General features: G+C 38.0%; 2 protein-coding genes across 2 annotated transcripts in view; one reads left to right on the plus strand and one right to left on the minus strand.

Moving 5' to 3' along the window:
- Positions 1-5: 5 nt before the first annotated feature.
- gabarapl2 (GABA type A receptor-associated protein like 2) lies at positions 6-6337 on the plus strand. The gene is made up of 4 exons (XM_039656720.2): positions 6-194; positions 839-894; positions 1814-1986; positions 5550-6337. Exons 1-4 carry the CDS (start codon positions 161-163, stop codon positions 5638-5640), a joined length of 354 nt encoding a protein of 117 aa, XP_039512654.1. The 5' UTR covers positions 6-160; the 3' UTR covers positions 5641-6337.
- Positions 6338-7109: 772 nt separating this feature from the next.
- adat1 (adenosine deaminase tRNA specific 1) overlaps positions 7110-16595 on the minus strand; it is a 38768-nt gene continuing 29282 nt past the window's right edge. Inside the window, exons 8-10 of the mRNA XM_039656841.2 lie at positions 13939-14038; positions 13708-13794; positions 7110-7609 (exon numbers count right to left, since the gene is read on the minus strand). Coding sequence (XP_039512775.2) covers positions 7477-7609; positions 13708-13794; positions 13939-14038 — 320 coding nt within the window. The 3' untranslated portion in view covers positions 7110-7476. The remainder of the gene's footprint in view (positions 7610-13707; positions 13795-13938; positions 14039-16595) is intronic.

Here is a 16595-nt window from a genome sequence, read left to right on the forward strand (position 1 = left end):
CGTAATCTCCCTCCAACGGGGTGACGTCATTACGGCTCGTCTGAAGACGAACGTCTGCTGCTGTTACATTGTTGACGTTTTTAGTTTTACCATTTAATTGACTTTAAATCATCAGATATTTTTACCATCAGATCGCTCTTCGAGCTGTACCTCTGCAAAAATGAAATGGATGTTTAAAGAGGACCATTCTCTGGGTAATTCATCGAAAATGCCATGTTATGATCAACAACGGCCTGCCAGATACAGATAACGTACTTGTAATTATTGATCTGTTTGTCAAACCGTTTTTTTTATTCTGTCAACCTGCTAATTTGATCTAATTTAACAGCATTCACCATGTAAGAACAACCACTCTGTTTATTTGCTTATGTCAGGCCTGTTGTTTTGCTCATAATTTGTTTTAATAATGAAAGTAAACCGAGATTACGCCCTAGCCTGACAGTCTGTCTCTCTCTGGTGTTGTTTTAAGTGTATTTGATAACAGTGTTCATTGGTTTTCTTTATTTAGCATGTCACTTGATAATAAACCATATATGCTATAAAAATGTACTATTTGATGAGAATATCTCAGTCACATGTCTATGCTTTGGTAGTTGTCAAACTGTGTGTGTAATGTATGTAAATTGTATTTATATATATTTATATATATATATATATATATATATATATATATATTGATAGAGTTATTAAAACGAATGCAGATGTGTGTGGTGATTAATGGGAATTCAAGTGAGTGCTGTTTATGTCACTGGCTCATGAATATTAATGATGTAAAGAGCATTGCATGCTGAGCTTGCATGTTGACTGATCGATGTCTTTTTCTTTTTCTGTCATGTAGAGCACAGGTGTGTGGAGTCAGCCAAAATCCGTAACAAGTACCCAGACAGAGTTCCTGTGAGTATAAATGTGAAAAGTTCAACTATTTAAACAAGGGTATAACCTTCTTTATTTTATCATTTATAACGATAAGTCATAGTAACAAAGCTCATCACTGATTTGACAACAAATCTAGACAACGACAGTATTTCCACACCTAATGTGAACATTCAGCGCAAACTAGATTTAGATTTTTGTGTTCTTTGTCCTGCAATGAAAGATACACATATCAGAGCATTTCAGCAGTTTTCCCAAACAGCATTAAACGCCAAATAATCTTAAATTGGAACAAGACCAAAACAATGAATGTTTTTGCAGTTTGCGAGCCTTTGACCTACAGTTTACGAGACTAGGGATCAGCAGGTATCACTTTACCTGCTGCTTGTAGTCTTTTGTATCTTACAATTGAAAGATTTCTTTTATTATTATTTTTTACAATTAACAGTATTTTTTTTTATTGTACTTAATGAAGTTCCATTTTAAAAGTTGGGTTCAATAATTCATCTAGTGATGCTTGTTGTAAAGTAATTATGATTATAAAAGACACTGGACAGTCTCTCGCTCTTCTCTCACAAAGAAAACATTCTGTTTTTCTCAAAATACAGTTTTGGAAAACTATCAAGTTTGAATGAACACTGGATACTTCGGTAGTGACTTTTACTTAATTCCACCATGCAACATAATAATAATAATAAAAAATGACTGTTTGTGTTTCCTCTGTATATTTATTGCTAAATTTTGTGTTGAACTTGTTGATGGCGCCATCTATTGTGTTGGAATTTGCTTTTCGTTTCGTTTACTCTTGGTGTGTCTGTTCATTGTTTATTCCGTGTACGAATCGATCCATACCAGTAAAACAACTTTATATTGTCATAACCTCAGGGCTTAAGATTTAAAGTATAATTGGCTGTATTTGCTCTTTCTTGTGTTTTATCAGGTTATTGTAGAGAAAGTATCTGGTTCACAGATTGTGGACATTGACAAGCGGAAGTATCTGGTCCCGTCTGACATCACAGTGGCCCAGTTCATGTGGATCATCAGAAAGCGGATCCAACTGCCTTCTGAAAAAGCCATTTTTCTTTTTGTCGACAAAACTGTCCCTCAGTCCAGGTAAAATCATGCTTTATTCATTACAGTGATTCTACTAATTACAGTCTCTAGGACACGGTTAGTCGTTTTATTGGACTTTTGTGGGTTTTTAACGACCAATCATAAGTAAACGATTGAAAATGAAAACAAATGTGTCTACTGTTAGTGATCTAAAATAATAAAAATCAATTTATAAAACGGATAGTTCCCGTCCTTGATTCTGATTGGTTGAGCCGTGTTCGAAGCCGTTGTAAATTACTCCACATACACACACCTGTGTGACAGTGTTACTGCGCAACTGCCGTTTGTGATTCTTTGTTGCTGCATGTGTTGCTTGGCAACCTCTTTGGTACTACATTGCTTGAAATATACGGCGGAATAAATGTGTTATAACATTATATTTTTTGTTGCTAGTGCTTATTTTATTAATAAAATAAATAGTAAAATATATATTTTTATGGAGTAACCGTTTTATAAAGGCAATAAGCCCCTTGAAGCCATGTTTTACAGTGAATTTAGAACAGCTAAGGGGCATTGTTAGGCACGACGTGGAACGGAGCACCCTTCGCGGGGCTTATTCCTTTAGTGTATATTAATATAACACACCGCTAAATCATCACTGGGGCAGGCCGTTGCTTTTAAAGGTTGAATGAACAGGAAGCAGATGACACAGGAACTCGCATTTGTTTAAGACACAAATGGCCTCGGTCGCTCATATGCTAAAAACGAGGTTGATAATGGCAGAACTCGAATAAACAAAAGAAAACAAAATTGTCACATTGTCGTCTCTCTAGTCTAAGCAATGCCACAAGATTTCCAAACGATTGAGTATCCTTTAAAATACAGTCAATCAATAATTAAGAAATGGAAAAGCACTAAAAGCAGGTGGTTGTCCTCAAAACCTTTTTTGAGTGACTTTTCAAGAGTGAAACCTGAGAGAGGCCAGCAAGAGACCACTGACATCTGTGACCAGCTTGCGAGGGAACAGGTGTCCTGTACCGTACTGGTGCTTAACTAGTCAGAGCTCAGCCACTGATGCCAAAAATCAAATGGCATCTCAGTTATAGTTTCCCAGAAAATATGTGGGAAAATTGGGGACATTTAATTTTATATTTGACAATATTATTACATTTACAACATTATTATCTCTGTAAATCTGCTTTGAAACAATCTGTATTGTAAAAAGCACTATATAAATAAAGGTGACCTGACTTGACTTGACTAGCCTGAAGCCAACTTGAAGACTATGATTTGACGAGACCAAAATAACACATGTTTAGCAATCAGGCTTGTTGTGACATCGCACTGCAACAGTTCCTTGAAGGCTTGAGTGTAAAATACAGAGAAAACCTGATACAAGAGTCCCTGCATATATTTGGCTCTTCTTTTTTTTTTTTTTTTTTACAAGATTTGTTGTGAGTGTTTTAAAAATATTTCCACGTGACAAAAATGAGGCGTGATAGAATTAAATGATATGTGTGATAAAATAATGGGTTTGCTGTAACTGGCCTGACATACTGTAACTGTGTGAAAGCCCTGTTCACATGAAGCAAACTGTGCCCACAGGAACATCTGTAGTTTATCTTAATAGTAATTGATTTAACAATTTAAGAATGGGGTGAAAACTTTTTTATAGGCACTAGTTTCCACCCTCATGACACTCAAGGAAGTGAAGATGACAGTTACGCTCTTGCCAAGCAATCACACCTAAAGGAAGTTTTCCTAATCATCCTCAGGAATCCGTTTCCTTGTACACAATTTAACATTCACAGCTAAAACTTCACATCGTTCTGAACAAGCAACATTCAAACTGATGAAATTGAATAGGGCTTTGATTGTTGTACAATAAAGATATATGTATCAGGTTGCGTATTAAAGGGAAGGAGGCTGAGTGAAATAAGCTCCAGTGTTCCCAGGTCACACCCAACATCCTCCACTGAAATCCTCAATAACCTCTGTATACCTTCCACGCCTGCCTTCTCAAATACACTAGCTTACGGCTCACTGTGAGTTGAGAACAAAACATGTACAGAAGGAGAAGTGAGAATTTATTTAACATGGGATTTATCTGTTCGGAGGGATTCATAGACATTGTTCCTCCTCCTTTTGTAAATTTCCTTGTCTATACCTGTGTTGAATTTATTTTTTGTTTCACAACTACATATCACTCATCAACTGCACATACATTACATTTCTGTCACTACATGCATCAGAAAATGTAAACATATTTCATTTGCCATGCTTATATTCTAAATTGAGCCCTGAACATTGGAAGTCAACTTCCAATTGTAATTGATTCAAAACTTTTTATAGGCACTAGTTTCCCTTTCCACCCTCAAGGAAGTGAAGATGACAGTTACACTCTTGCCAAGCGATCACACTTAAAGGAAGTTTTTTTATATTCTAAATTGAACCCTGAACATTGGAAGTCAACTTCCAACTGTGTAATGTACTTTAACTATGTGACCCTGGTCCACAAAAGCAGTCACAGGTCGCACGGGGATATTTGTGGCAATAGCCAACAATATATTGTATGGGTCAAAATTATTGATTTTTATTTTGTGACAAAAATCATTAGGATATTAAGTAAAGATCATGTTCCATGAAGATATTTTGTATATTTGCTACCGTATATATTTCAAAAATTGTTTTTGGGAGTGGATGCTCCAACATCGAGGACTTCATTTGGACAACTTTAACCTTCAAATGGTCTTTGTTTCCTGTTTACACTTCTGAGCTTCCGGGTCTATACGTCTCCAACAATTGATTGAGTAATTGTACAAAAAATATACATTTTTAATCATACAAATAATATATCATATTTTATTTTACTTCTCATCTATTCATTAATGCTGTGTTTTTGGACATATAAAGTACTTTTGTATCCATATACCACACAATTCCTCAACTACACCATTATCTCATATGGAATATTATTTTTTTATGATGCATTGCATTTATGCTCTAGTACTAGGCCTTCATTTCTGTATAAAAATTTCAGATTTATGCCAGATTTTTTTTTTTTTTGACACATGAAGAAAATATATTTTGTTTTTGTTTTTTCACATTTCCCATTCATTTCAATGTGTGACCCTGAAGACCAGAAGTGTAAACATTTTTTTTTTACATACCTTTAGAACAACCGAATCAAGCCCAGTTTTTTGTGTGTGTATAGATAGATAATGTATGAAAAGTCACAAAATCTTATTCCATTGAGATGAAGGGAACCTTTTTTTTATTAAGTAAAAGTCAATTGGGGTCGTATAGACCCCATGACCCCATTGAGGGCTACAGGCGATTTTCTCAATATTTCGATTTTTTTGCACCAGATTCCAGATTTTCAAATAGTTATATTGTCCTAACATCAATGGAGATTCAGCTTTATTTTGATATATAACTCTCAATTTTAGAAAATGTGGCCCTGGGTCACATGGAATAGGACCTTAAAGTTTGAATGACAGATTTTCAGACTACCGGTATAGAGGTAACAATTCTCAAATTCAGAGTTTTGTTTTCTTAAATGTATTGCATTCATCTATTTGGAAAAATAGCATGTCAGAACACAATCTTCATTCTTGTTGCAGTCTGACTATGGGGCAGCTTTACGAGAAAGAAAAAGACGAGGACGGCTTTTTGTACGTGGCCTACAGTGGAGAGAACACATTTGGATATTAAGATCCCCGCATCACCCCCGGCTGTGCAACACATCACTCCCACTTCTGTTGGACTAGCTTGATTGTTCTGTGGTTGGGAACAGGATAGACTCATCTGTGAAATAATCACATAGCAGATGTGTTTGTATTTCTATCGTCACCTGTCATATTGTGCTCTGAATGAGATTGACTCCATTAGTGATTTTCTTCTTTTGGTGAATGGTGTTGCAGTATTATTACAGACGCTTAATCTTCACACGGAGAATATATAGCAACTTTTAATGTATTAATTTATCTGTTTTACCCCCCCTGTAAATGATATATTTAAGATAATTGAAAGGTAAGGTAGCTGGATGACCTAACCAATAAAAACCAAAACCAAAAAGATTGTCAAGATGATTTATTGAGACAAACCTGCCACTCTTAAATAGATCATTTTCAAAAATTCAATTATTTACTGTCGTTTTAAACCTGTATGACTTTCTTCCCTGGAATTTTGGAAGGCAATGGGGTCCAAGTAACTTCAATAGCATAGACATTTATAGATATTGTATTAAAATGAAGAAAATGTCTACTTTTTGGTTTAGCCATACAGGTTTGTAATGACATGAAGCAGTTGAATAACTGATGATGACAGAAGTTTACTTTTTGTTTGAACCTTCCTTTTATTTGTAAAAATACAAACATGGACAAAACTAAAATAAATACATTTGAACACAGTTCTCCCGATAATGAAAACCTGTTGTTCTAAACCCATATTTGCAAAATGTACAATCTACTCTTTCTCATGCTAATGCCCATCATGACCAGGGGCTTTCAATCTACAAACAAATGCTGTGAAAGTGTAAAATGATAGCTTTAGTGTAAAAAAAAAAGATTCCCTTAAAATCGTCCCCTCTGTCAGAGCACATTCAAACTTGGTTGGACGCGAGACATGTGAAAGCCAATGGTGATTGGCCTCAATGAAGAGTTATGTCAGTGAATAATGATTTAAAGGGATAGTTCACTTTGAAATTAATTTTTGATATGTTTTAGCTTGCCTCAAGTACATCCAAGATGTAGGTGTCTTTGTTTCCACAGTATTTTCCATTTTTATATTTTTAGGTCAAACCGTTCATATCTATCAGTCATATAATGGAGGTCTATGGTCACCACCTCAAAGAGCATGCACAGAGAAGTCCAAATTAAACATGATTTAATGACTCGTAAATGTAAGTACACATTGATGGCCTAAGACACGAAACGAGCGGTTTGTGTGAGAAAACGAACAGTATTTATATCATTTTTACCTCTTGTAACCACAGCCACAAAGCGCCCGCGCCCTCAGATCACTTGTACGTGGCGGTCGTTACATGAGGTAAAATCTATATAAATACCGCTCGTTTTCTCACACAAACCGCTCGTTTCGTGTCTTAGGCCATCAATGTGTACTTACATTTACGAGTCATTGAATCATGTTTAATCTGGACTTCTCTTTGTACGCTCTTTGAGGTGGACCCCATAGACCTCCATTATATGACTGATAGACAAGAACGGTTTGACCTAAAAATGTCAAAATTGAAAATACTGCAGAAACAAAGACACCTACATCTTGGATGCCCTTGAGGTAAGCTAAAACATACCAAAAATGTATTTCAAAGTGAGCTATCCCTTTAAATTTCAGCTCAAATGTTCCTCACACAAAGCTACCGTATGACTTGGGATGCAGCACATCTTGGGTTTATAGTCTCTGGTCACTGCATGCTTTTGATGGAAAAAAGCAGCGAGAGTCACTTTTATTACATTTATTAATGCTGAAAGGACAAGCTTCTTTTCATGTGACTGGTTCAGGACTCTTGTATGGTTAATGTGCGGTCCGCTAATGAAAGCGCAGCAGTTCTCGTGGGCCCCGGGGCCACAGTGGGAAGGCCTGCAGGCGCAGCTGTGTCCAGGCCTGCTGGTACACTCCTGCTGCCTGCTTATAGTCCCAGTAGGTCGTCAATTCTTTCCCACTTCAGCAAGCAAAGAGAAGAAACAAATACGTCCATCAGACACAACAGATACACAAACAACACCTGCGCACCACATGACATGTCAGAGGTCAGCATGCATGCATGCCATCACATTTCTGTTTCAAACACACAATCTGAAGCTAGAAACAAACTTTACACAAGTTTAAAGGGGATATATCATGCAAAATCCACTTTTTTAGCCCTTAAATGCATTTTGTTGTATATTTGGAGTGTTTATAAGCACAGAAAAGATGAAATTATTCTCTTCAGGTGCTTCGTTTATATCTTTATATTCTTTATATTCTGTTGTCACCGTATTTGCAGCGGAACTGACAAATAAGGATATTGACTACCGGTCCAACACTTCGAGCAATCCGCCATTATTATTTCTCGCTCCGATTTTGTAGTCCGAGCTCAATGATGCAGAAGTTACGAGAAGGCAAGTCAAAATGTTCGGTTGTTGGATGTACGTCAGTGACCTGAAGCACTTCAAGGATTCAAACTTCAACAACCACCGCCAGTGTAAAGAACGGTTTGCCGGTCGACTTTGTCTGAATGAGGGGTCTTCTATCTTTGGAGACGACGAACAGAGCATTTCGATAAGCTGTAAATATCGTTAATAAAAATAAAGTAGTTTACTTTCTTAAAACACATGGTGGTCATGGTTTAGCAGTACCTTTGTCTTTCTTTGTTTTGGTTTTGAAGTAACGTTACACGTTTCATCAATGGTCATTTAGCTGCGTTGTTTTCTGATGCTTTTTCTAAACTTATCATATTATCAATACAGATTTTTAGTGGTAAGATTAAACTGTAGTCATTTATCTTGTCAGTGTGCTTGTTTTAACAAGAGAAGTAGTCGACTTTCACTTTTAACACAATACAGTTACATAGCATTGCAATAGATCCATATGAAAAGGTTGTTCTGCAGGTTCGTCGTCGTCTTTTTCAAATCGCTCGCTCTGGCTCGAATATGTAAGGCTTCCGTTGTTGACATTTTGTTAACGTGTGAATAAAAATGTTCTTAGAAGCTTTAGTATATAATCATATATCTCTAATCAAACTACAAAAATGGACGAACGGGGTGCAGTTGAACCGACCGTGAACTCAGCGACCTGGAGAGCGGGCGGGGTATGACACATCTCCTTTTTATTTAAAGGGGCCACTTTAAAACGAGTCGCTCACAGACGCACATCAGAAAAGGGGTAGAAAAGGGGCCTGTGGAGCTATAATAATGAGGAACTCAGACCCAAGCATTGCAGTTATGCTTTATATGGACCACAAATGTATGATTTATATGTAAAAATGAATGATTGAAAAGCATGACATGTATCCTGACTCTGGTTTAAAACCTGGTTAAATGAATGAATGAATCTCGACATCATTAAGCTTTTACATGAAATACAATAAAAAATGTGTCTATAAAAAAATAAATTCTTGATGCCACACAAACCTTCGCAACAATAACAAGCCTCGAGATTTCATGTATTTAAAAGGCAGTGACCAAATGTAAAGATATGGGCAGAGAAAAGGCCACTGTATGGGTTTTTGGCTATATTATAGTTACTTCATATGATAGAGTTAAGAAATATCATGACTCATAAGCGGGGGAGCTGGGTTTTTGTTTTTTTAAATATCAGCATGATGACAGATGGGATTGATTATATTCAACATTTCAATAAACAAGATGTTCATATTGTGTTACATTTAAGACTCAATATTTACATAAAACAATATCTGTTTTTTGTCTATTTTACCAAGAAATAATACCAAACAAACCCACATAAAAAAAAAAAAAAATGTCACTGCTGTTAACTAACCGCCACACTGAATATGGAAAATATGAAAAGCTTTGGGCATCAGCTGTCCACAACAGGCTAAAACCTGAAAAAGCCCCAGCGCAGAAACACAAAATATCACACAAAAATTGAGGTAGAAGCATTTGTGTTTGAGGCCTATTAATGCTGCAATGCCGCAGTAAAATCTTACTATTGGAATATAAAGAAATGCTTTGCTAATGAGACTTTAAGGTGATGGACCCACTTGCACATGGAGTGTATATATATATACTGTATAATGTGTGTCCTGGGATCTTTGTGGATGGATTGTTCTTTGCTCTTGTGTGAGTCTGTCAGCACTGTAACAAGAGCTGGACACTGGGCAGGATCAAGAACTCTGAACAGAAGAACACTGTTCCCTGAGGTCAACACCAGACAAAAGTCTACTGTTCAATAATCATGTTGCTTTACAGGAATGAAACACACATATTTGTTGTATATTTGTGTTGTACATGTAATGATATGTAATTTGACACCTGATGCATACAGAGTAATGAGTCTAATTACCAAGATTTATGTCAATATGGATTTATTGAGAGGCTCTGTCTAGTTGTGTGGGAAAGGACTGAATATATATGCCTATGAGGCAACATACATATACACACATACTTAATTTCTCAGTAAGGGTTTGTGTGTTGGTTTCCTTTTGTGAATGATTTTTTCCAATCTAAAATCTGTTATGTTATTATATTTTAGTAATAACTGTAGGCTAAGCATTGGGACATAAAACCACACTTTAAAGGGTTAGTTCACCCAAAAATGAAAATTAAGTCATTAATTACTCACCCCCATGCTGTTCCAACCCCGTAAGACCTTCGTTCGTCTTCGGAACACAAATAAAGATATTTTTGATTGAATCTGAGAGCTGGATCAGTCCTACATAGACTACCTAAGGGACTGGCTCTTGACGGCCCATAAAGTCATTAAAGAAAAGGTTTAAATATTCCATGTGCCTACAGCGGCTCATTTATAAGTTTATCAAGCGACGAGACTACTTTTTGTGCGAAAAAAACATAAATAACGACTTTATTCCACTATTCCATTACTTCCTTATGGGCGCATGCGCGAAAACTGAGACGAGGACGTTCTCATTCGTCTACTTCTCGTCTACCGGCTGCTCACCGCTTAGGAGTTTTACCGCCCCCTACCGTATAAGATGATGATCCATATATAAGGCGCTCCGGATTATAAGGAACACTGTCGTTTTTTGAGAAGATTAAAGGCTTTTAAGTGCACCTTATAGTGCGGAAAATACGCAAATTGAAAAGCGTATGTACAGCGCGCATCTTCCTCTGCTTGTAAACAGAAAGTTTTGCGCTTCCAGCTATATCAGCACATCATCTTATACGGTAGGGGGCGGTAAAACTCCTAAGCGGTGAGCAGCCGGTAACAAGAAGTAGACGAATGAGAACGTCCTCGTCTCAGTTCTCGCGCATGCGCTCATAAGGAAGTAATGGAATAGTGGAATAAAGTCGTTTTTTATGTTTTTTTCGCACAAAAAGTATTCTCGTCGCTTGATAAACTTATAATTGAGCCGCTGTAGCCACATGGAATATTTAAACCTTTTCTTTAATGACTTTATGGGCCGTCAAGAGCCAGTCCCTTAGGCAGTCTATATAGGACTGATCTAGCTCTCAGATTCAATCAAAAATATCTTTATTTGTGTTCCGAAGATGAACAAAGGTCTTACGGGGTTGGAACAGCATGGGGGTGAGTAATTAATAACTTAATTTTCATTTTTGGGTGAACTAACCCTTTAAGTATTATTTAAAGGGCACCTATTATGCCTCTTTTTACAAGATGCAATATTGGTCTCGGGTGTCCCCAGAATGTATTTGTTTATAACCATTTGAAAATGTCATTTTTGGGGCCTGTTTTACAAAGACCTGTTTTGGTGTGTACCACCTTAAATGTAAATGAGCTCCATATCCCCGCCTTTGTATGATAAGGGCGTCACTTGCATACCTATGGCAGTCGGTCTAAGCAGAATGGATGAGAGTGCGAGACCCGCTGTCATTCAGCCGTACATGTTTGAATCGGAATATATAAATAGTCTCTGATCAGACCCAGATGGCGAAGAGACTCCGACAGAATAAACATTGTAATAAACATTATAACATATAAAGTTGTAATCGCGTCCCCTTTGCAATTATGGATGTGCAAAACACACACACAGACACACACAAACACTAACGTTGGCGCAATTTTTTGAAACTACATACACATACTGTGATAAATTTTGGTACTGTACGTACAAGCGAAATTACATTTATGCGAGGGACCTGTTGCGTCATGTTTACTTGTCATACAGGTGCTTCTGTGGCAAATGTGAGAAGATGTCAAGAAAATATATGCAGTTTTTAATACAATATCTTTAAAAATATATATATTTATAAACGTGTGGTTACACACTATACAAACAAGGTTTAAATTATATACACAGACATCCTACATCGATGACGACAACAACTTTAGACGCATTTGTTGTTGAATTGACTGACATTGACTGAAATACTATTTGCTCAAAAATCATAAAATACACTTACTAGAGGTGACGTTGGATCGCAAACAGTAGACGACGATCCACAGTTGAGAATTAATTTTGAAGCAAGACCTGCTTTCAATTGACCCTCGTTCACAAAACAGTCAGTCAGAAAATGATTCGCTTAAACATAAACTTACTTACAAAGGAAAGGTGCCACTTAAACTTCTAAAATACAATACATCCACTGTGTTTTCAGTGGCTCTGATGTCGGAAATAAGTGAAAACTACCATGTATGTCATTATTACCTCCCATCCCACAACAGAACACTTATGATTCTAGAAGACATTACCGTCTCGTTGAAACAATGGAGGATGGTGTACAGATCACCGAGGGTGGGGTCTATGCCACAACCACACTGTCAATCAAACCCCTTGCTCAATTCTACGTCACAAAGAGCTGAATCTTAGAACAGCTCGTTCTGAGACAGTGCAGATTATTTATTGAGATTGTAAAAAAAACACTGGGTGGATTTTTATCATTCTAGGGTGGTTTTGCTCACACACTGCCAACACACATTTATGTTCAAACACCATGTAAAAGTGAATTTTGCATAATAGGTGCCCTTTAAGATGTAGAGTAGGGATGTAACAATATATATCGTGTCACAATATATATCGTAATACAAAACTGCAACAATATCTATTGTGGATAGTTCAACCAAGATAAAAATTACTGTGTGAGAAAAAAAGGAATGTTTTCGTGTCAGTATTACATTAAAGGGGGGGTTGACTGCGATTTCACTTTTTTCATTTTAAATAGTGTGTAATGTTGCTGTTAAGTTAAACAAAATGTGGCAAATTATCATTCAGAAACGTTTAGTAAGAGCCGTGTGTGGTGAGGTTCTGTTTGACTCTCTTCATCGCGGATTTCTCGGTCTGATTCTGCCTCAAACTGATACTGCAGTTCGACACATATTTACATCTGGACCGGAGCTCATGACGTGCGCGTTTCGCCCGTAAAGGTAATGGGCGTTAACTTTCCGGACAACGTAAGCGACAGTTTAGCCAATCACAACACACCGGGGCAAGCTAACCAATCTGAGCCCACGACGTGTTTCTGAGGGAGTGTTTTCATAGACTCAGGAAGTCAACCGCTCGTTCGAGGACAGAGGAGAGCGCGGCTTACAATAAACGTGAAGTTTATGAAAAATAAGACTTTTTAAAAACGAAAAACCACGAATACAGTACATGTTACATTGCAGCCCATAAACACAATCATGCAAAGAAAAAAAGCAGTCAACCCCCCCCCCCCCCTTTAAACTACTATAAATAATGTTGAATTTAATGTATAATAATGCAATGGGGGAATATCTGTGGGTTCTGATAATGCCAAATGTCTGATGTTACCAGTAAAAAGTGGCTACATTATTTTAAATATATCTATCTAGTCAGTGACATAGAACAATCATATTCGTCTGAAATTATTCTGTATTTTCAGCTTCAGAATCATGAATGTTGTTATTCTGGTGTCTCCATTGTCCTGTGCTTTGGGTTTCCAGCACCAAGTCCAAGCCTATTCATTTACACCCATAATGTAATACCAAATTTTGCATTTTAATCAACAGTACATTTTTTGTTAATCTCTTACCATATGTGTTGGAGTATCACAATAATATTGTATTATGAGTTTAGTACCGTAAATCGTGACTTGAGAGTATTGATACATCCCTTCTTTAGAGTAAAACTATTCCAGGTGTCCCCTATAATAAAACACTCACCGGAGGGTCTCTGGAAGCTGAGAGTCTTCAGTTGCCGCCTTCAGTTTCAGAAACGAATGAAAGAGCTCCACTTTACTGATTAAAGATCTACACATGGAGAAATATGAAACAAAATACGCCTGATGTGATGACACTGTCAACTTTCAACTGTCAACTGTCAACATTCTGAATGCATACAGCACATCAATACATTATTCTTGGAATGTAAATTATTGGTTGTCCAAAGATCACCTTGCTTGCAACGTTCCCAAAGCTTTCTTCGTCACTCCCTGTTTGTATCCATTAGCAGTGACATCTAGAGGATGCTGGGACACTGCACACCAGCTGATGGCTGCAATAATATTCATAATTCTGTTAAAGGAGTAGTTCACTTTAAAAAAAAACTTTTGCTGATAATTCACTCACCTCCATGTCATCCAAGATGTCCATGTCTTTCTTTCTTCAGTCGAAAAGAAATGAAGGTTTTTGATGAAAACATTCCAGGATTTTCTCCATATAATGGACTTCAGTGGGAACCAAATGGTTTAAGGTCCAAAAGACACTTTCAGTGCAAACTGCAAACTGTTCAGAGGGCTTTAAATGATTCCAGGCGATGAATAAGGGTCTTATCAAGTGAAACGATCACTCATTTAATAAAGAAATAACAAAGTTTAAGAACATCTTTTTTCGTGCCATTTGGTTCATTCAACGAACAAATTGACTCATTTTGATAAACGTGTTCGAACAGGAGAGTCACGAACGTGCATCACAGAACAGAGCAAGGCGAGCATTTGAGCTTATAAAACTTAAACTTTGTTATTTTATTTTTTTAATGAGCGATCGTTTCGCTTGATAAGACCCTTATTCATCATCTGGAATTGTTTAAAGCCCTTTGAACAGTTTGCACTGAAACTGTCTTTTGGACCTTGAACCGTTTGGTTACCATAAAGTGCATTATATGGAGAAAAATCCTGGAATGTTTTAATCAAAAACCTTAATTTCTTTTCGACTGAAGAAAGAAAGACATGGACATCTTGGATGACATGGGGGTGAGTAAATTATCAGCAAAAGTTTTTTTTTTAAAGTGAACTACTCCTTAAAGTCAGGGAAGCAGGAGAAAAGCCCAGATCATTAACCCCCAGCCTTACTATACAAAATCTGCAAAGAAAATGAATGAAACCAAATCATGACAGACCAATGCTGGTTGAAATTTACATCCTGATAGCAATCACTAAGTTAAGTAGTCTAAATGTATTGAAGGGTTAGTTCACCGCAAAATTAAAATTTTGTCAGTAACTACATACCCAGGGACTCAGGGATTGAAACTTGCCGACCCAGAAAAGTTATTAAAGACATCGTTAAAATAGTCCAAGTGACTACAGTGGCTCAACCTTAAGTTTATTAAGCGACGAGAATACTTTTTGTACGCTAAAACAGGGAGTAAATCATGGGCTAATTTTCATTTTTTGGGTGAACTATCCCTTTAACACAGCCTGCTCAACACAGTCCTAAGAATGATATTTGGTAGATCTGAAGGAAATGTCATGACCTTGTCTACAGCGAAAGTCATGCTGCGTAAAAAGCAAAAAAGAGCCATTATAATCAAGACCGGGTGCAGGTGGAAACACACCAACTGACGTGTCCGATGTAGACATGGTGTCACTGTAGTTGTGAAATCTGACACTGTGGTCAGTAGTACGGGAGTGCCCCAGGGGACCGTGCTCTCTCCTGTCCTCTTCACTTTGTACACAGCTGACTTTCAATACAACTTCGGGCTCTGCCATGTACAGAAATACTCAGATGATACTGCGGTAGTTGGCTGTATAAAGGATGGACAGGAGGGGGAGTACAGGAGCCTGGTTGAGGACTTCGTGAGGTGGTGCAGGATCAACTATTTACAGCTGAGCCCCTCCAAGACAAAGGAGAAGGAAGAAACCACATCTACAGCCTGTGTCCATCGATGGGGTTGATGTGGAGGTGGTTAGGACTCACAAATATCTGGGGCTGCAAATGGATGACAAGCTGGACTGGACAGCAAATATGGACACCCTGATCAGGAAAGGGCAGAGTCGTATGTACTTCTTGAGAAGGCTGAGGTCTTTTAACATCTGTAATAAACTCCTGCTGATGTTCTACCAGTCTGTGGTGGCCAGCGTCCTCTTTTATGCTGTAGTTTGTTGGGGAGGAAACAGCAAGAAGAGAGACGCCAGTCGACTGGACAGACTGATAAGGAGAGCTGGCTCGGTAGTAATTAATTTGTTTGTTACATTTATATAGCGCTTTCCTGGACACTCAAAGCGCTTCACATAGGGGGGGGGGGGGGGGGTGGATCTCCTCAACCACCACCAATGTGCAGCATCCACCTGGATGATGCGACGGCAGCCATATTGCGCCAGAACGCTCACCACACACCAGCTTACTGGTGGAGAGGAGACAGTGATGAAGCCAATTGGTATATATGGGGATGATTAGGAGGCCATGATGGATAGAGGCCACTGGGCAAATTTGGCCAGGATGCCGGGGTTACACCCCTACTCTTTCGAAAGACATCCTGGGATTTTTTATGACCACAGAGAGTCAAGACCTCGGTTTAACGTCTCATCCGAAGGACGGTGCTCTTTTGACAGCATAGTGTCCCCATCACTACACTGGGGCATTAGGACCCACACAGACCACAGGGTGAGCACCCCCTGCTGGCCACACTAACACCTCTTCCAGCAGCAACCTGGCTTTCTCAGAAGGTCTCCCATCCAGGTACTAACCAGGCTCAGCCCTGCTTAGCTTTAGTGGGCAACCAGTCTTGGGCTACAGGGTGATATGGCTGCTGGATAGTAGGCTCAGAGCTGGACTCTCTGGCAATAGTGGCAGAAAAAAGGACCCTGGACAAACTGCTGTCCATACTGGACAAT

This window comes from Pimephales promelas, chromosome 25, assembly GCF_988280905.1.
Source record: "Pimephales promelas chromosome 25, fPimPro1.hap1.1, whole genome shotgun sequence".
NCBI lineage: Eukaryota > Metazoa > Chordata > Actinopteri > Cypriniformes > Leuciscidae > Pimephales > Pimephales promelas.

Bases quoted from the DNA above. Each gene is read 5' to 3' on its own strand.
- gabarapl2 (XM_039656720.2), top strand. From the start codon at position 161: ATGAAATGGATGTTTAAAGAGGACCATTCTCTGG. The intron at 195-838 runs GTAATTCATCGA...TCTGTCATGTAG, and splicing joins TAAAGAGGACCATTCTCTGG to AGCACAGGTGTGTGGAGTCA. The intron at 895-1,813 runs GTGAGTATAAAT...GTGTTTTATCAG, and splicing joins AGTACCCAGACAGAGTTCCT to GTTATTGTAGAGAAAGTATC.